Source organism: Nomia melanderi, chromosome 11, assembly GCF_051020985.1.
Source record: "Nomia melanderi isolate GNS246 chromosome 11, iyNomMela1, whole genome shotgun sequence".
Lineage (NCBI taxonomy): Eukaryota > Metazoa > Arthropoda > Insecta > Hymenoptera > Halictidae > Nomia > Nomia melanderi.
The window spans coordinates 7,470,399-7,492,465 of record NC_135009.1 but is presented as its reverse complement, the minus strand read 5'-3'; the positions used below and the strand labels follow the sequence as shown (position 1 = coordinate 7,492,465).

The 22,067-nt window shown below is 42.0% G+C and overlaps 1 protein-coding gene across 1 annotated transcript in view; it reads right to left on the bottom strand.

Annotated features, from left to right (window-relative positions):
* The window catches only part of LOC116428878 (ras-related protein Rab-37), a 139,035-nt gene extending 117,205 nt beyond the window's left edge, over window positions 1–21,830 (bottom strand). Inside the window, exons 1-2 of the mRNA XM_031981065.2 lie at window positions 21,435–21,830; window positions 6,827–6,947 (exon numbers count right to left, since the gene is read on the bottom strand). Coding sequence (XP_031836925.1) covers window positions 6,827–6,889 — 63 coding nt within the window. The 5' untranslated portion in view covers window positions 6,890–6,947; window positions 21,435–21,830. The remainder of the gene's footprint in view (window positions 1–6,826; window positions 6,948–21,434) is intronic.
* Window positions 21,831–22,067: the final 237 nt, after the last annotated feature.

Genomic DNA, 22,067 nt, shown 5'->3' with positions numbered 1-22,067 from the left:
ATTCTCTAGGATTGGACATTCGACAGTCCGGCCGATCTGATCTCCCGTCCCGACGATCGAGCAATTTGCTGAAGATGAGAAGATCGTTCGCTTCGGAATCGATTCTAGAGGCTAAAAGAGGGGAGAGCGGACGCGTACCGTCCGGTTAATATTTTATTATAATCTCAAGGACACCGGAGGAGAACTCCAGGAGCAGAAGAAGACAGGGCGCACCGCGTGCGCGCGAGCGCGCCGTGAAGAAATGCCCGAGAGGTAGATACGCCCGGCTGCGATAATTCTCGGCAAAACGAGGGCCGGCTGTCGCATTATCAAAGCTACCGAGAAACCAGTTCGCAGAAGCGCGCGGCGCGCGCGTACGCCCGGGAGTATAACTGTCCTTCGATCGGCCGACATCTCCATCGGTACGGCGCGACGCGTAACCGCCGCGCGGCCTTGTAGCACTTAATGCCAATTAGCGAGGCGTTCTTGACTTCGACGCGCCGGCTAATTCGCCGCGAAACGGTGAACGATCGTGGGCCGCCCGAGTATCGCCGGCCTGCGATCGTTCTAATCGCCGGATCCGGGGGATCACGATGAACGATGGATTAGACCCGTGACGATCGCTGCTCGGGGGATCGGTTAACGTTTTTGTATTTATTTGATTATTGGGGGAACTTGGGACTCACAAGAGAGATAGCATGTTTGATATGATATTATAGTTGAGTTAGGTAATAGGTGTGGTTTTAGGTGAAGTTAGTTTTAAATAATAGATACTAACTGATGAAATTGAGTTTCCATGGGACATTAATTCTGAAGATGATTTGGATAATACAGCGAGATTTGTTTGATATGACTTTACAGTTGATGTAGGTAATATGGTTTTAGGTGAAATTAGTTTTAGATAGTAGATACCAATTGATGAAATTAAATTTTCATAAAACATTGATCTTTAAGGTTATTTAGATAATAATAAAGTTAATTTTATATAGTAAATGTTACTTGTAGGTAATGAAAGGGATGAAGATTGGAACGGTAGAATTGAATCATAAAAATATTGTCCTTGGTGTAATATCTTTTATATAAGGACTCCTGAAACTTTTTCTGAAATAACAAGCATTCGTGGGTAATGGAAAGTACGCTGGATACTATTTTAGAATTTCTTTCGGAATGTCTAACTCATTTACCATATTATTCACCCTTTCGTCTCGACCGTTCATCTCTAATTTTCTCGATGCAAATTATATCGTTCTATCACATCCAGAAGTTTCCTCGACTACTCCTTAAGAATCCTCTAATAATATACCTTTCAGCGTCAACAAAAGAATTCGCGGAAACTTATAATTTGTTTCAATTCGTTCCAATGCAACGTCGATTCGTACGCCCCAATAGTTGCTCATAAAGCAGCCATTGATGTCGCGGAAACGCTCCGTGATCGTCGTTGAACGCGGTTGTCAGAAACTCGGCGTTCACGGGATTAGAAGCTCATTATCATATTCAGTCGTTCCTGTTTCACGGGTTCTCCCCACGAGTCGATTTTCTATTTGCACCTGAATGGATGCAAATTTAAACTGTTCGGTTTCTTGGGCAGACGGCGGGGAAGAGAAAAGAAGGATGGGGGCGAGAGAGGAGTCGTAGGAGGGAAACAGACGTCTCGTTCTGAAACATTCATACGTGACTCGGAAAGCTTGCCCGGCGCGAAAGAGAGATTACATCGGATTTCTTCGGCACCACTCCGCGGCAACAATACTATCATAAATCATGCATGACTCTTGTCCACGTCTCGGCAAACATATCGATCTCGCCGCGGCTATATTTTCGGCCGACGTCCGCGATCGGTGAATAACGCGAGCGCACGTCGGCAGGCTTCAGGATTTTAACCCCTTATAGAATCTTTTCTATAGAAGAATGAATTATAGGTTTTATATATTAGAAAAAAGGTATTACGCAGTGATCTTTTGTTTAAACAATGAAATTAGTTATTCGGAACTTTAAATTCTATATCTGAAAAGCTGATGCCGTCGATCTGGCGATATTTGTTTCCAAAGGGTTAATAATTTAACCGAGGAAATCGCGAACGCACCTTACAGAATTGCTACATAAAGGTACCAATACTTACTTACGTCTTATTAGTCGACTTTATAATATCATAATCTACTGGTAATCGTCGTTGCAATTAGAATAAATTAATATTTTATTGGTCGAATTTATAATCGTGTGTCTCCTCAATATTATAATGATACTTTCTGGCTGAAGAAGTTAATGAATGAAATAAATGTATGCGTGTGTGCTTAATGTGACGACATTCTGTGATTTAATAACTTAGTGGTAAATTGCTAATGAAGCTGACAAAGAGCAGTGTTCTTTTATTGATGAATTTATAATGATGATAATCAATACCGCTAAGTTTTTTATAGTTTTCTATTATCACATTCATATTTATGTTCGAAAATTTGGATCAAACTTTACCGAAGTTGATTAATTAAAACTTTGTATGGGTAATTCATTGATATCTTTATGTGGCGCAGTATTTGAAAGATAAAATAATTTTTTCATAAATATAATTACTTTTACAGTGATGTTTGACTGCATTTTACAAAAGATATGTCAATTGTACAGTTTGTTTCATAATCTCCTTTTCTCAACATCGTTCATGCGGTCTGGTTATAAAATCGTAATGAACCACATACTTATTATACTTCAAAGTGACCATGACAGAGGAAACGAAACGAAGAATAATTTAGTTGCCGTCCGGCCACCGTTTAACATCTCACGGAAGATACGTATTTTTACATTGATTATTAAAACCCATGCATTTCCCCACATTTACATATCTTCGTGATTCTACAGTGCCTTCAACCCCAAGAGGATCCACATCGTCAAGTAAAAAGCTCTTTCCTTGAACTTCACTGAAGAATTTATTTTCAGAACTCCCGATGTCAACTTCTCTTCAACCGGTAAGACTAAATTCACAACCGTAATATTTCAATTTTTTCTTAAAACAGTCATATATCTTTGAAACTAGTAAAATAAAATATATAATATTATTGCAGTACCAACAAAACTGCCTTACCACGTGCATTTTCAATTTAGATTCGTTTAAAGTATTAAACTCTTCACGGGCACAGCGTAGGCGCAATTATTTCAAGCAATTCAGTGATTCATTATAACAAATTCTATCTTCTCTAATGCAAATCAAATCCTTAATGAACTTCGCTCGCTCGCGAGCGCTACAATCGTAATGAAATGCAGAATAAGAATGTCCAGTTATTATTAATTAAAGATAACAATTTTCTGCTCGATTTTTCTTTCCATAAATTCCGCCCGTAAAAAATCGAATTAACATAAACGTCCAGTGGCCGGGGATCGGTCGACATGTAACGAGTAATCGCGTCCCGCCGCCGTCGACGGTGTATATGTATCCAGTTTGGACGAATTACAAATGGCGGATCGGTCGGTTCCCGCGCGCGGATCCACGCTTTTCCTTTATCCGCGGCGCGACAAACCGTGGAGTAAATAAAACTAGCGAGACATTTAATTAACCGCGCCACTAATTAAAACGGGAAAACAATTTAAAAAGTTCCCCGGCTCGAATTTATAACCGCCATTAAGAGTTATATGATCTCCGGCACGGAGGTTATGAATGGAATTATAACCTGCAATTTAGTGGGCCCCAGTAGCGCGGGGCAAAACGAAGAATACGATCCGATTATTAACCGCAAATTGCCGTTATTTCCAACGAATCGAACCAGATCCTCGTTTTTCCTGGACACGAGGGAAAACTTTGTTAAAACTTCGAGGCGATGAGAAAAAAAGAAACGACACGTCGGGGCGAGTGAAATTTCACGGTAATCGTAGAAGTTCACGCAACGCGAAACGTGATTCTTTCCCTCCACCTGACCCGGGAAAAACCAATCTTCACGACACGGTCGAAAATTGAAACCTGATCGGACACTCCGCGCGCTGCTCATTGTACTCTCCGCGGCTGATCTCCGACCATTCATCCGAATATTCCTTTACCGCTTCGTGGGAAAAGTAATCAACCGATTTCGGCACAGGCTCTTTTATTTCAGTCCGTTCAAGTCGCGGTTCTTCCGAATTTTTGTTCTAAATTCAATAATCGTGAAGCTACCACTGATTAGTATAACTCAAATATCAGTGACAATAAATTCTCCTAACAACGTCGATTTTGTTTAATTAAAATAATCAACAATCGCCATCGTTATCATCTTTTTACGCACAACGTACATAAAACTCTGTAAAGTTTCGGTGTAAAAGATTCACATAATACCGCAGATTAAAATAAATATTTTCCTATAATAACGGCACCGGGAAACAAGTTGATACAGTATTTAATTGATAGATCCGCTGTGAAATTAATTAACCGGCTCTAATCGAACGCGAACACGGCGAATTCGCGGTAAAAAGCTCTGTCTCATTTACTCGTGCGTTTCTTTTTCCATTTCTTTCCTTTCGCGCATAATTGTAGGTATTAATTCTTTTTTGTCTACGCGACGTGATAAAGGTATTCCGTAATAGTTATCTTCATTACACGGCGGAACGAGAGGAAGGGAACGGAAGCGGCGATCAAAGATGATTAATACCGCGTTCCGGCGAACACGCGCCGCCCGGTACGCGATCAATCACGCCGGAAGCACGACTCCGCCGCAATAATTTAATTAAACCGGCACTTCCGCCCTCCCGAGCGTTTCACCTGCGATCCTGCGCGCTGTCCCTCCTCCCTCGGCCCGCTCGTCGACGAGGGAATGCTAATTCGTCGCTTTGCACGCCACGGCCTAATTGGTACTTCGCCTCTATCGGAAGCGGCCTGATAAATTCATGGTGCACGTGGAGTGTCGTTTGTTGTTGGTTAGGGGTGGGACTACCCCCTGGTACCCAACGCTGTTCCGACACGGGGCGGTCTGCCACGCGGAACAGAAATGGAGGGCAAATCACCCACCTCTCGACATTCTTTCTCCCACTCACCCATTCCCCTCGTTTCTACAGCTCTTCTCCGTTTTCATTTTCTTGCGAAGGATCTAAGCACGATATTACGTAAATTGTAAGTAGTTTATTGTTGATGGAGATCATATCAGTGCTCGAATTTTTGGAGAAATTCTATCTTTTTGAATAGGTAGTGGAGACTTAATTTACTATTGTTATTTAGTATTATTGCTACTGTTATTATTAACTATGCTTTATATTATTTGTTATTTGTTGGAATAATATTGCGTGAGGTGTATTATTAATTATTTTTCAATGGAAAAATACAATCACAGGAGGATTACAGATTCGAAGCGTCTTCATATTCTTGCGCTAGGTTTCGTATCCTTTAATTGTAATCCTTTAAACCTGTTGTCTTTGCAGCTTTGAATACAAATAGAACAACTGAGTAAATCAATGAAACAAACTTCAAGTTTAGAGTTACAACATTTATGGAGATGATGTTGTAAACCATATAACGTTGAGGCAGACCGCCCCGAAGTTCATTATGTAACGACGCCATCAGTCGAAAGCGAGTTGTCCCTGCGAATACCTAAATTCCGATGATTACTAAAGTAATGTGTTAATTAAGAACGAAACAATTTCAATATACTAATTTTGTTCAAAAGTTAATAATGTTCTTTCTTACTCGTACGATGATCCTTGTGACAACACAGAAGAAAAAAGAGTTTCTGCTTCATGCTTTCTATATAGCTGTGATTGATTACGTCTAACCATATTAACAAACAGCAATTTAGTACCAAAAACAAGATGAAAAGAGGTGACAACTGACCAATTACCACTCCTTGTGGCGACTATCTCATGAACAACGCTCAGTACCCGTCTCTTCAATCATTTTCAATAATTAGCATTGAAGAGTTTATCACCGAACAACGTGGAACCGGGCGATCGTTAAGCAACACGCGCGGTAGAACCGGTGCGGCAGGTATTACCACGGTGTTGGCTAGTCGTAAGTCGCAAGACTTCAGCCATCAATCGGCCCGGATCGATCCAACGGTGGATCCCCGCAGCAAGATACGCTCCTGGAAATTTACTCGACTCGCAGGATCCGCGGATCTTCTTGTTTCTCGCGCAGGCTTTTTGTCAAACTCGCGCGCACCGCGTTCTTTTTCGACCGCGATTCGACGAGCTTCGAATATCTCCACGCGTGTCTTCGCACAAGAAGTTCTCTTTTACCTGCTTCTTGCTCTTCCGTTGATGGGAAAATGCTAATTCAACTGGGAAGTCTGAAACAGTGTAGAATTTACTTCCAATTCCAAAGGAATTGTATTGGAATGATCTTACAAGATCAATACGAGGATCATATACTCAAATTGTAATCGAAATAATCTCACGAAATGCTTCTAGAAATTAAAATTTTGTAAGATATAGAACAAATTTTAGTTTTCAATCTCTAAATCGACTCCTGAAACGACGTTAGAGTTTCTCATTTTTTATCCATACGACTACCAAAAGTGAAAACTGAGTAACAAATGGAACCACAAAGTACATAAGTATTAACTTAAAAAACTATAAATCTTCCAATACGAACGGCGCTTTAAATGACTTTCAACTCCGTAAATTACATTTCAATTCTTCTAATAGTTCAGCTCGTCCGATGCCCTAATAAAAGAACTAAATTTAAATTGAAGTTCTCTGGTACGCTCGTGTAAAAATTATCCAATCTCTAGCAGAGATAAACGCCGCTTCGAAAAATTCACTAAAATTGCTTTCGAGCGGCCGCAACGTTTCATTTTCAATTTCGTGGAGGGGTAAAATTGCCGCAGGACAAGGACCACGGTCGAAAAATCCCGACGTTGGGGTGTGTTTAACGCGGGAAATGTGTGCCCTTTAAGGGCGTACTTACGTTGAGGGACGCGGAGGCGGGGACGGTGACCATGACAGGGACATCGCTGCTGCCACCCCTCATTTCGTCCCCTTTATGCAGCACACACACACCAGGGACGAAGCACCGTCACATCAGATCCCTGTTAACAGAGGAAGCGTCATGAACAAGAGCAACCTTGTAATTTCATTCGGGGGGAACTCACGCGAGCGCGAGCGGTTCCGCGTACAGCGAAACCTTGCCGGCCGAGTGTTTATTACGCGCTAATTGATTCTCTTTGTCCATTTATGCGAGCACACGCGATCCCAATGGAACACGGCTACGGAATAATTACCGCGAAACAGCGCTTCCTTTTTAATCAGCCATCGGGAAAGGGAGAATTTATTTTACGCGCGCCGCCAGCCAGTATCTCGTGTTCGTAAATTTTTCCGTTCCGTTTCTGTATTTCTCTGCATGGTCGTCGCGAATATTCCTGTGATACCCAGGGTTTTATGAATTTGTGGAACAGTAAATTGAACAAGTATTTGTAGACTTTATTAGGAATTTTTGTATACATCCTAAATGTAAGCTTCCATGTGATGTCGCTTTTTTGAAATTGTTGTCGATGTTGCTTTAACAATCCATCAGTTTCTTTGGAAAACTTCCAAGTTCCAAGTTGAAAAGTATATCAACTATGCTAAAGAAAATATTCAAAACCGTTAGAAATATTCTTACCCCAAATTAAACCCTCATTTGATATGATATTCTATAAATTCTTCTCGCCATTATATTAACCGACTATTTTCTTTGTTAGAAAGAATCGAAATTTCAAATTAAAAAGTCTGTCACACCTATTCCTAAAAACATTGAAAACTGTTTGAGATAATCCAATAGTTCATTTGGGAAAACGATAACGACGCCGATTGAAGGTTCTCTAACAAGCAGCTTTGTCGCAACGACAAACATGGCGCCTTCTGTTTTCCCCTGGCTCGAGTCGCGTATTTCTGTGAGCCGGGACATAATTTTTAACGATGTTTGAGCGACTCGTACCCGGCGAAAGCTTTTTCCTCGCGCTAACGAATTTTTTCCGTCCCGAATCCCGGGACGCGGTCTTTTTCACTGCGAATACAAACGAAAGCGTTTAATTTATGCAAGCTTCGGAAAGATTGTTCGACGCGTGCCGGATCGGAAGCGGATAAATCGGATCTGTTTACGCATCCGTAACTTTCAGGAGAATGAGAGTTTCTCGCGTGAATTTAATCAGCGATTGTAACTTTTTCAATTTTCGGGTAATCCGATTCCTCCCGCGGATCCCTTACGACGCTCGCCTCGTATGCATTTTAACGAGGCCGCGGGAAAAGTGCAGTCGAAGGGGAATTCACCCCGCAAATAAAAAGTTATTACTTGAAAATTATATGAAAACTTTGTTAACACTGCCAAGGATACATGCGTGTAATTTATTCCGTTCGGAACGCATAATTGAGTCATTGAAGTGACTAACACCACTTTTCAAATGTCTTCAGTTTTGTATTAAAACACGCGGTTGGTTCTTTATCTATATAACTTCATCGAATAATTACATAAACAAATAAATGGTTCAATTATCAACCAGTGCAGAGAATGAACTTTGAGTGAAAAGTAATGTTTTTAATTGTAGCTAAATGGAACTGTTACTGGGAACTAGAGATGGAACAAGATTTTAGGTTTGTGTTTTATGTTCGGATAACCAGAACATTTTTATTTAATGAGAGTATGTATTTCATCTCAGTTACTTAAAAGTATTTTATAATATTCTGTACATATATTTATATTACCTTCGAACAGTGGTTCGTGTTGCCAATGTAACAAGCAACTCAAACCTTATAACAAGCTTACGATCCACTTGCATTCTTCTCAAAAACAAAGATCATTCTTCGTTAAAAAAGTGATCAAATATTTTCAAACGGTAGTACCTGGTTATTTCACTTGTGACACGTTATGCAGACGTTCTGTCATCTACAAATTTCATCCAACATCAATAACGAAGAATCCCGAGCTACATACACCCCAGTAATTCCATATAACAGTATCAAACTAAAGAATCTCGCCCCATAAATTAGCAATACAGAAATCAATAAATCACGTCCATTAATCTTAGACCACGAATATATACTTACCCGTACCATAAATACAAACTTCCAAACTTTTCCGACTTACACAAGTTCGCTCCTCACTAAAAGGAAGAAAACAAAAACAATCCCCAACGTTCGAACTAAGCAGAAGGACAAGTTCGACAAAAATACTGGAGTGCATTAAAACACTTTGAGTCTCGTTTATAAATTGCCCCGATCAACGGGCGAGGAGATTAAGCAATAAACGGGGTTGCTCGAGAAGAAAACTATTCGAGGTATCGATCCGTTAATCAGAAACCACTTTACCGATCACTCGTTGCGCGCGAGCTGCAAGACTTGCCGAGGGAAACTCCGGGGATGATTACAAGAGGCCGCGCAAACGAACGCCAGGCCGAACAACAATCGTTAATTAGGATGGCCAGCGCGGCCGCGCTCGCGCGCACGCAGCCGGGTCTAACGAAGTTCCATTTAAGCCGTCGAAATTGTTCCGGTTTCTTTGGCCGGGTGTCGGCGTCGCCATTATCTCGCGGCAATTTGCGTATCCACGCCTTCCCCCGTTTTATGCGCGAAAATTATAGGGTTAATTTTCGTAATTACGACGCGTCCGGTCGCGCGATTACCGCGTGCGGCGCCCGCGCCTAATTCCATTTGTATAAATTACCAGAGCCCGTCTATTTGCTCGAGAATTCCGTGCGACCCTTTCGCCGCCACCCTTGTAATCGCCAGCCAATGAGACGATCATAAAATCTCCGTCCTCTCCCCTCCCTAAATCGTTATAATCACGTCGTCAGTGGCCAAACAATATAATTACTTGAACCGCGAGATGAGCGAGTATCCGAGCAACTGAGGATTTTAGCAAACTTCAATCGCACGTTTCCCTACTCAAAATAGAAGCTTTCCTTAATAAATTGCATGCGGGTATATTTTGCCGCGGATTTATGCGTGTAGCGGACAACGACGTCCAGAAGTATTAATTCCCGTGAACCCCGCTCAATACCCGTATAACGACAACCGGGGCTCGTACTGAAAATTTTTATTTCAATTTAATAAATCATTGTTTTATCAATATGAATGTTTACCTCTCAAGTATGATAAATAAAGTGAAAATCGTGAACAGAAAAATTTCTTTTAGATTGTGTTATAGAGTTCCAACGCTACAGAATTTCGTCTTATCTAGTATTAGAGAATACGATTTATAATAAAATTCGTCTTTACAGCAATAGATTTTCGATATATACGTGAAAGAAAATTTCAACTCACAGGATTAAATTCGAGTTGTAGAGATTTTATAGCGGAGCAGGGGGAAATGAAGAAACTTTAGGAATTACAGAAGTTCCCGGATTATAGAGGTTCAACCGTGTTGATGGTAAAATAAATTTGAAGAATATAGTGTCAAAGAAAAATGTCAGTGCGAGTTGGTTATAGGAGACAGAATGATTACGAGGCTCTTTTATTTCTCGTCGCGTTTGTTTCGACGAGGAATCTCGGTATCGGTGCCTTTGCGCCTCTGTTTCAATCCTCCTCGAAATAAAACTTTACTACCCCCGCGGTGGTTCCACCTGAAAAAGTTGGGTCTGCTGGTGCATCTTTATCGCGATACACTGTTCCCGTGCTGTTTCTGGATTATTCCCGAACGTCGCGCATTGCTTGTTTCCTCCTCGGCGCCGCGATATTTTCTTGAACCCCTCCACCGATTCCGTTTCTTGATCCGAGGATCTTGTAGGTGAATCCTCTTCCGCGACGCGCTTGCCTCCTCCGTTCTAGATCGGATCGATTGCTGTGTTACCGTTCCACGGTTCTGCTATCGCGATTTCTGTTTCCCTCTGCGGTTGAGTTTGTTCTCGCCGCGAAACGAGAGATCGTTCCAGCTTTCCAGCCTCTTTCCATCTCCCTTTCGCCAGCCTCACCCTCCCGTTTCTCTCTCTTCCACCGGCCGATGCGAAACTTTACTCGCCAGCCACGCGAAAAAGTAGATTACAGTTTGGAAATTCGTTTCGCAGTCCATTTCCATCTTTTACACGCTGGTTTCTCATCTCCGTTTACGGCTCCTCGTGAATTTTCGGCCAGCGCTATTCGTCGTCGCGAAGATTGATGGGCTTCTCTATTTTTATCCGGGCGGAACCATCGGCGGAATGTTTTCCACTTCACTTTTTACTTTTCTTTTAATGGGAATTCGTACGGACACTTGTAGTTACTTGATGGGTAATCCGTAGTCGAACGATAATCTCGGTGTCTCGTCCTTGTCACGTTTCGTATTCGATGGATCTTAAACGAAGAAAGAAAAGCCGCTCTACCCCTCTTTAATTAAAATGTTTATACACGCGTTTTAATCGAATTTCTAATGACGCCGATGAAATTTGGTTCACCGAACCAGGTATATATTACCGTAAAATTAAAATTAACGTTTCTTAATATCAAACGTTGGTGTAATAATTTTTGGCAATTAATTTTAATTTGATTTGATTGTGCATTCAGGACGGACCGAATTTCGTTCGCGTCCGCGAGACGCAAGAAGGCTGAGGGAATAATCACTGTAATAAACCTGAACTTTTCGTTTCTTGTTTTATTAAATAAATTACTTGGATTTTATGGGATTTTTATGGGTGCCAGTTCGTCGATCAACGTGTTAATTAACCCCTTGCCTTATATGCCAAACTCGTTACGAAGATTTCAAATAGAAACTAATAAACATCAAAATTATTCATCTTTCTTTTTGTTCGAATCAAAATAAAATACTATCACTCTGTTACTTATATATAATCTTCAAAACAAATGTACACTTAAAATATATACAAACAAATCCTTTCCCGACAAATCATTAACAATAAATCAACTTTAATAAAATACTGCTACGAAACAACTCTAATAAAATACATAACGAACAATTCAGTTTACTTCATTCGATTTCTATTATTCCAATAACTCACGTCTGAACATTTAAAATCGTTCATGTAGAGCACGCAATGACAAAACTTAATAAGAATCACCATCCAGGAGCTAAATTTCACTTTAAAGTAGCCCGGACAAGATATTTACATATACAAATTGCAATTTCATACGGTATACGGACGTTAATAACAAGCTTCCATAAAATTTCTTCTCCCCCGCGAACAATATCAAATTTATCCGAGCTTAAATATCGCCGGGCTGTCACCGGGTCCCGTAACAGGACAGATTTACTCAGTAATCAGTTGGTTTAATACCGTTTGTCCAGCACGCGTCCGCGCGCACCATCGTGAATTCCCCTTAGGGACTAATTTTATCATATTCCACTGTTGTCCAATTCCGACCGCTCTCCGTCCAACTAGCCACGCGTTCCTCCGCGATATTTCCATCTCTTTCCTTCCCCGCTGCCAGCCAACAGAGTCTGTCTCCCCTGTCCCCTCTATCCGACCCGCGGAATGTACTCTTCGTGCACTCCATCTACAGTGTTCGCTTCGTCCCGCTCTCATCGCTAACTCGCTACATCTGTCCTTTTCGCACGCGTGTCACGGTGTCCCTATATTCCCGACAGACGCTCGTTCTCTCTCAAACACTACCCTGTTTCATCTCATCCTCTTCACCACACCTATCATTCTCTATCTCTCAGTTGTGCCATCGCAGCCTCTCTTTCCAGCTTAGCTTCAATTCCTCCGTTCTTCTCCTTTCCACGGCCTTCTATCCTCCTCCCACTCTACAAACTCTCGGCGTTCCATCTTTATCTTGCATCCAGTAATGTTTGCAATCCATCCTCTTCGCACTGAACCAATTTGAAGTCTTCTATCCTCTTCCCCATTTAATGATCCTCCATCTACTAGCTTCTTCTGTATTACAGCGGTAGTACCATCAATCCATCCTCTTCTCCGTTTATAATTCCTAGCTCTCTGTCTCTGTCTCTCGTGGCCCGCCAGTAGTATCGGTTCATCTCCTTCCTACTAAAGGAATCGTCCAATGCTTTGTCTCTGTCTGTAGCGAGTCCCCCTTCTCTAGTCAACGAGTCTCTCATTCAAGCACTCGCTGAGACTCGCCGTCTCCCTCGCACTAGTCTCCTCCCATGACACTCCCTCTCACTCGAATCGTCTGTCCTCCGCCGTTGTGTAGGTCGCTCCTCCTCCAGCGGACTTGCGTGCACACTTTTTTTCTCCTCGTTGCTCCCTCGTACTGCACACATCGCTCCACTAGTTTCGTCCTCCTCTAACTGCCAGCGATCCAATTTCGTTCTGTCTTCGTTAGGTTCCTCGGAACCACTCGGCTGACTCTTCCCTCGCCGCCCTATAGTCACGCACGGTCTTTTTTGTCGGTCTGTTTCGCTCGCTCTAACTATCCGCGTACTCTTTCATCCTTCACCGAGGCACATCTAGTCGTCCTTGTCTTTCGTATTATAGCGGTCTCTCGCTTTAATTATCTTCTTCTTTCTCTGCCTCTCGAGAAATCGTGTCTACCTGTCCTCGTCTCTCGAGTTAGCGTTCCCGCGAGTAGCTTCGTTTCTTTTTTCCTTTTTTCCTCGCATGTTCGTCTTCGTTCCTCCGGTGGTTACAGGTTAGAGACGCTCTCGGTTCTCTATTGGCTCTCTCTCTGTTCTTCTCTGTCCCTCTCACCGGCCGGCAGCCGGTTTTCTCACACCGGCGGGCACTAGAGCGGAGACGAGAAACGGGTTCCGTTGGCGGTCTCTGTTGCACGCTCCCTGCGTGGCCCACCCACCGCAATAAGTTCCACCCGCCCACGTTACCTCTCACGCACTTCTGCCGCGCGATCATCCGTTGCGAATTGGAAAGCAGGCGCGTCGCTTATCTCGCCTCTCGATCGACCCCTCTCTTTCTTTCTCGCTCTCCCTCTCTGTCCCTCTTTCTCATCCGTTCCCTTTTTCTCACTCACTCGTTCGCTCGCTACTCTTGTTCTCTATCGCGAGCTCGTTATGCACGCGCGAGCTCCTTCCCTTTCTACGACCGGGACCTCGTGAGAAACACGACGGACAAAAAGCTGAACGACGATTTTTCGTTCGGCGGATGAAATTTGGGCGAGGATTTTTTTTCATTTTCGTTGCATGCCATCGTTGTTATACATATACTATGTATCGTTTGAATAAATTGTAATCCAGTTTAGTAAGTTTTGATTGAATTAATGGCTGTAATTCATCAAATCAATTTTTGTTTTCTTTGGAAATTGTAATTACAGTGAATTCCTTTAAATTCAATTTAAAATCTTCATCACTACTCAAACTCAATATAACAAAGCAAAAAAACCCAAGGATTTTATCACATGCCAAATAAAATAACAAGTTCTTAAACATTTATTAAGCTTTTAATTATGCACACCATTCGAATAAAAAAATCTCATTTTGCCGAACTCTGATTCTAGAATTAACTGAAAACCGAAAACTCGTCACGCTCGCTTCTTTTCATCAAGTCGAATAAATAACGGTAAAAAAAGTCGAACCAAAAAGCTCGATTCGTATCGGTTATCTGTGTTCCGGGTTGAATTCGTAAATCGATTCTCGCGTCTCCGCGAGTACTCCGGTTCATTTATAATCGCCCCTCGTCGAATTCCTCGAAGCAGCACGGAGCCGTACAGCCAGAACAGCATCCGTACTTTTTCAACCGCTAATTGCGCGACGTTTTTCTCGAAGAGGAGGAACGGTAAGGCCGATTTGCAAGAGAGATTCCATTGTCGTCCTTGAACCCGACGCCCGTCTACTTCCTCGGTCGTTGTTTCCTCGACTTCCACGGCCAGTCAAGCGAATCGTACTCATGGTCGGAAGCTTTATTGTGATCCATCGGTGAACAAAGGATCCTCTCATTGCCTGCCCGTGAACCTTGACGGACCGGTGACTTCTATGCTCTAGCCGCGTCCCGATTAAATTCATGGCTACCGTATTTCGCGTTCCGAGAGCCTTCGATTGTCTTCGAGACGTTTCTGCTTCGAAACATCATTTTATAGTTGATTGCTGTCAATTGTTCCGCTGTTATCATCATTCATGTGTACAGACACGTAAGATTGGAAATTTTTTCTTTCGAGACACACAAGATTCTTAAAGATTTGTATAATTTCTGTAGTTTTCTGATTCATAACTTCACTTTGTACTGTATCACTATCAATCTGTTTGCTAAGGGAGTCATTTATTTGCAATATATTTTTGGTGATCTTTACACTTTTTAGGGATTTGTATGTTTGGAATCTTATTTAAAGACTCTTAGAAGTTGCAGACAGTTCGTGTATATTCTTGTTTTAATCGCTGAAGCGTCAAAATGGCGCTATGAGATTCGTGGAAAAATTAGTCGTCGTTAAATACTATTACTGAATGTCTTTATAAAGTTGTGTCATTGTTCAATAGTAAATTGGATTAAATTCAATGCCCATAAGCGCTCGAAATCAACGAAGTGTCGCTCAGTTCTCGGAGAAACTTCAAAATGGCGAACCGGTGAATTGACGTGATACCCGCTAGAAGGCAGAAGTTATTTTACGCTCGTACTAAATTCTAGCGAAGTAATACATAAATTAAGTTACAGAGGCGTAATATTTTTAAAAATCAACTTTTGAAGTATTGTCCCGACAATTTTGACACACCCAAATTACTCAAATTTATCCCAAAACAAATGATAGAGTAATTCCCTATGAACTTGTCCTAAGGTAAAATGGCCCGATCTCATTTAGTTTGTCAAATATCCATATTTTCAATTGTTTTTAGCGGTATACCGAATCTTGCGGAGAGGCCTACTCAACAATTCTTCTTGTAAGAATACTTATGCTTTATTTTCATAAATATAGTTTCTCAGGTTAAATATTCATGATATTCACGATGTAATAGTTCTTTTAAAAAAAGTGTGCCACCTCCCCGACATACCCTACTGTAATTTTCTTTTTCTCGGCCCGTGGTATTATCAAAATGGCGGTTCTAAGGAAGCCAGGAACCACGGTGCCGAAGTCAAATGGCCGTTCATCATCCAACAATGAAGCATCGCCGAATACGTTGCGGGGGATACTCGGGAGGGAAACTTCCTCCGGATCTTCCTTTCGCGAAATCATGGCGATGCGCTCGATAACGCGGCCCTAATGAGAGGCTCGGCCGGATCGGGTAAAGGCCATCGGGTTCCGTGGATCGTCCGGGTCTCTGTGGCCACGACCGCACGCCATAAAAGCGCTCCCTATATTTAGCCGGGCTTCCCCATATGTGTCCCCCACCTACGTGGGCACAGGAACACGCCAGCACGTGTTTTACGACTCAGAGCGGCCGTCATCCGGACGTGTGCACGCGCGAACACACACGCTGACTCGCGTACCCCGAAGGGCCGTTTCAACCCTCCCGCGACCCTCTCGATCATGTCGGACCGCTTGCGGTCCACGCAGACTTGACGCTTCTGCGGTTCGGGTTAAGTGAACGTGTCGTTGGATCACTTGCCCGGAGGAAGTTTGCGATTTCATCGGCACGTACCATTTAAATTGGTTGGAGAAATTCTTTGAACTTATTTAATTGATTTGGAAACTATAGAGATGATGACTTAATATTGACTTAATATTGAGTTTTGGATGATGCTTTAATGATATCAATTCTTCTTTTTAACTATTGAAATATTCCGAAGAAAATGTTAGATTTATTTTGTAATGTAACTATAGCTATTTGATTCTATTTCAGGAAAGATTGCCTTGTGATTCATCATTTATAATCTATAATACGTATGCTGTTCAATTGCTATCGCAAGAATCTCGTTCGCTTCGCGTTTCAATATACTCATACCATTATCGACAATAATAGAATTTCTTCTACCACGAATACCTTTAAATATCTACAGAAAAATATGCTTCTCGTGTAAACTTCCTTAGTCTATTAATTACTCTATAGACAGCGTAAGGAGCGCCGCAAATCGATCGTTATCGAATAACGACGTTAACGACTGAACGTTGACCGACGCGGTCCATTAATCGCAAGGTAAACAAACATTCTCCCGGGGTGCGGGTAATTTCTCACGGGGGGATGAACACCGACAAAGATCGATCGTGTCGCCATCCGCGGGATCCAATTTATCATGCGCGGAACGCTCCGCGATCCGCGTTTCACTTTTCCCGCGTTCGTGATCCGCTCCGGTTAGTTTCTGTGTGGAACGCGATCTTTATTATCGAATGCGATCGGGAGTACGCCGAGATCCGAGATCGATACGTATGAAACCGATCATTTGCTCGATCGGCGAACGGTAGCGGGTAATCTGGATCGATTGGAAAGCGATCGAGGGCCGCGCGGAAATCACGACCGCGATTGTCGGCGATCGAGCGCGGTGATTGATCGTTTATCCGCCTCGTAATTGATCGCGTATTTAATATCGATTATATCGATCACGCCATTCAAGAGCGGCAGAATTGTTTTTCTTTCGCGATTCGAAAGGCGATCGATTGAATATTCTTTCAGTTTTATCTAGTTAATCCTCTATAGGTCCGTGTGACTGTAAAGTATATATTTATCAATATATTGGCATTTTGTTGATTTATTTCATGTTGCATAGCAACGTAGCGAATATTAAATAATCAATTAACTTGAACTTTGATACGCTCAGGCACGAAAGTTCAATGTTATTGTAATCTCAAAATTATAAGGTATATTCGTTTTAATACAATTATTAAATGTACTGCATATATTATTAATTTATATTTACATGTTGATATTTGTTAATTTTATCACATTATTTTATAATCACGAAAAATGATTCGGCCTATAGAGGGTTAAACAGTCTCAGAAAGACATGGAAGCTTGGGGGTGGTTCTTAATATTTTCGTTTCCTCGAGGGATGAAAAGTGGAAATTGTCCTTATCCATTAAAATAATTGCTTTTTACTGTGATTTTAATTGGATATTATTATTTATTTCATTTCCTCGCTTTTCTCTAAAAATGGCGTAGTTCATTACAAAATCGCAACAAATATTGTCGAAGCAAAATGAACTTTCAAATTTATTAAGAGAATTAATGTCTTTTTTATCAAGGTAAATTGTATATTTATTTTTGGACAAGTATTCCTATTTAATTGTGTAACATCTAGTGCATTAGGGTCGCAAGGTCTGCCAGGGTTTCGATAGTATCACGATGAACCGATAAAATTGACGACACCGCGAGCGAGCTTACGCGAAACAACGTCCTCGCTGCGGGGTCGGATCGACTTTCGCTATTGTTGTCGAATCAGCGTCACGTACGCGACCCGCTGCGATATCCCGGCTTTCTAATCGGTCGATTTCGCGGCCGGGTCTAATCCACGACGATATCAGCCCATTAATATCTAAATTATTCACTGGAAATTACTATTTCCCGTGTGTATTGTAACTTCCATCTAACAATTGGCTTAGAAAGTCTGTTCACATTTGTTTCAAGTTCAACCCCTATACACGATTCAGGTTACTTTCAATACAGAATGTATACCTACTTAACAGGTACCTTGTCAGTCGAAAGTTTAACTTGAACAAACACTTACTTTGCATTTTATATATAGTGAACGGTTTCATTTTATTATTCTACTTATTTGTTTTATAAATAGAACGTCTTGCAAGAAAATCAATCGGTTTCATTACTCAAATTTCATAATGCAATTGTAAGCTTTGTCATTACGAAAGATATTATCATAATATTAGAATCGCGTCTACGCGCAACCGACTCATACGTACTAGCCAGAAAATCATATGAACATGATTATTGCCGTTAAAATGATAATTCCAAGCATTTCATTAGATCATACGAATTTCCAAATAAATGTTATGCAGCCATTTTTGTGCGTATTCAACTGATTTTGTACAAAAATTTCATGGAAATGGGATTAGGCTATCTAAGTGTCAAAATATTGAATGATTTGTTAATATCGTTTTATCTTATCTTCATGCGTTTATCTCATACTGTTTGTTGCTATAACCTTCACAGTCATTCTCTATTATATTAAGTATCTTACTACGTTACTTTTAGAGAAATATTTTCATTACTTTCATCAAATATATCACTGATTGCAGTGAACATAAAAGAACACTCGCCGAACGTCTTCCTGTGGATTACAGCTTCCGATAAAAATCGGCGCGACATTGATTCGATTTTCTTTACAACGCCGGCAATCGAAAGACTGAACGGCTCGTTCAGGTGCAAAAATGCAGGAAAATGCGTCCTCGATTACGGAAAGTGTCCGTGGCAGAAAAGTGTCCAAGTTGCGTATGCACATATGCATTTATGTATCTCTACGTCGGAGGATAAAAGTGGCGCACGTCGCGTTTCTGACGTTATTATTAGAACCCGGTCCGGATACGTCGTTTGACGGAGTAATGGTGAAAAAAACGAATGATAATATCGTTAGCGATAATGGCGCGCGGACACGCAACACCAGAGAAGTAGAGTCGAATCCTGACACCGGTTCGCTATGGTCCCGTGAAATATTGGTAACGACCAATTAGGACAAACACATAAAACTGTAACGGGTGTTATACAAATGAGAGAATTATGTACATTCTACAACTTGAAATGGATAGCTATAGGAACTGTAAGTAAACTACAAACTTAACGTTTAAATACAATGCATTTTTTTTTAATTATTAATGTTTTCATTTAATATTCTGTTACACGTTCAGTAAAGAATCTAAGTAACTTCTTATATACATATTTTTAACCACGTAATCTCCGACGAAACTATAAGTGAAGACTTTACATTGACTTTATACAATACTTCGGCGAGATCGCTATTTTTCTAAACAAAAACCATGTACAGGTTTCTCTACATTCTTTCTTACACGGCAGTTATTGTCTCTGTTTTTGGAATAATAAAAAAACTAGGTCAAAAATATAACCCACAATTCCAACTAAAAATACGGAATAACATTTGCCGTGTGGCCACGTGATTGTTGAACCATCGTTAGACGCGATTGCACAACTTCCATAAAAAGTTGCCCAAAATTAACTACGGAACACATGAAATTGAAATGGTCACAAAGTGATGCTGATAGCGACCGTGTTTATAAAATCGATCAACGGTCGAACGATCCAAATGGCTTGTCCGTTGAATAAACTGCAGCGCTTTCATCGTGCTCGAAACTTTCGAACAATTTTCGAATGGTTTTATTTTATCTTCCGTGCGCGGCCTGTCTCTTTCCGCGACGTTGTGTATCGCGTTACGCCCAGCAGGATTGCAACGAGCTCACGACTTTGAAACCGCGGTTCGATATCGATTAAATGCCATCGTGGAAAGGTTAGCCCGACCTCCATCTTGAAATTCCTGCTGGGTCTTGGCTTTTGCTATCAAGGTCACACTGTGCGACGATTATTTATTTAAAATGACAATTGTAGCAGTGACGGAACCATCACTTTCCGGAATTTTGATGTTAAAGCTGATATTAGATTCAACGGCGGCAGACGTTTCAGTCTATAGATAAATTTTTTATTCAGATCACGAAAACGGTTCTTGTCTTAACCCTGACATTCTGATACTTAAACAGCTGTTTCATTCTTCTTCTTACAATAGTTATTTCGTTTTTTAAAGATTTATTACTGCAGAAAACAATTAAGGTCTATGGAATGAGAAACAGTAGATATTGATTTGTAGGTAAAAAAGAATGTAGAAGAGTATTCAAAGAGAAAAGATATTATATACTTATGCGAAATACATGTTTACACTGTGAACATTGGATGCCTGTAAGCGCTGAATAGAATTTCCATCTATTAGATAAGAGTTGAAGAACGCTCATATCCATTCATTTGAATTTAAATTCTTGGCAACGCTCCTGACTGCAAAATGCAACGCAAAAGATTAACGTTGAGAATACCCAACTTCCAAGTGACTGTATTATTTATTACTGCGTACTCCACAGATCTCATGCATTTCTACCATTACCTAACAGAACAATGAATCATTTCTTCGATTATAATTTCGAGAAAGATGGAAACATAAAGGGTGGCTATTGAAACTCCTCCAAGGAATAATAACACCAAACTACATCATCTTCTACAGTACCAACTTTTATTTACAAAAATCAAAACAAACCGCACCTATACAAATACCATAATCATCCACCGTAAAATCTACAAATATCCCCAACATCAACCCCAAGCTCAACCCCAAGAACCAAATTCCACCTCGCTTCCCAACACCGTCACAAAAACCAGCCCAAAATTCCTCTTCGCTCCGTTCACCCGTGAAGGGGTGAAAAACGCGAAAACACTCGAACAATCTTCATTCCAGCGACCATCCCCCGCCTTCCAACTACCAGCGCAGGGTGAAAGCGTCGGCGCCGACCACTGACCTACATCTACCGAACCCTGCTTCGCACCGTCCGAAAAACATCAACATCTCGCCCCAGCTCTGCCAGGCATCAAATATCAATCCTGAACCCCCAAAATTCCATCAACCGATCCCCACCACTGCAAAAACCCGTGAAACCAAGGTCCGCGACGCGTGGTCTCCATCGCGCATCCCGATCTCCAAAAGCCTAGCCCCGCCAACCCCCATGCGCGAAGTTCAGGTGTGCAATGGGAAGGAAGAAGGGGGTTGTTTCGGTCGTTGCTCGCGGATCGTCGCGTGTGCGATGAAACCGAGTTAGCAACGGCTTTGACTTACCTTGCGCCCGGTCACTGCTGGTGGTTGCTGGTCTCCACTATCGATTACACACGGGAGAGGCCGAAAAATCGTGGCTTCACGGTGAGAACGGACGGGGCCTTGATTTTCAGCGCGCGATCGTCGTCCTCGGGCTGGTCCGCCGGCGTTCCGTCCGCGTCACGTGACGCTCGCGGGGGTGGCGACCGTGCGGGATACGCGGTGAAAGAGGACACTTGCGATGGACGGGAAGAATAGACGAAGACGAGAACGAAGGAGCCGCACTGTGAATTAATTCGTCAGCCACGGGGCCGGGAAAAGCTGTGTACGCGTGTTGCCGGAGCGAACGGGCGAGCGAGCGTCGGACGGTCGGATGAAAACGAGGACGCACGCAAGCGCAACCGGCCGTCGTCCTAACCTCCACTCGATAACGTCGTCCTCTGTCAGCTTGCCGAGGCGGCGTCGACGTTTACGTCATCGTCCCGTTGTATATATGCACGCGTTGCGTCATCGAGACGCTTGCGCGCACACGTGGATACGTGCGCGACGGGGACGTCGACGCCGATGGACTTCGTTGCACCGCGACGAGGGTGAAAGGGAAAGGGACGGAGAAAGTTTGGCAAGGGTGGTTTTCGACTACGTGCCCGTTCGACTGCC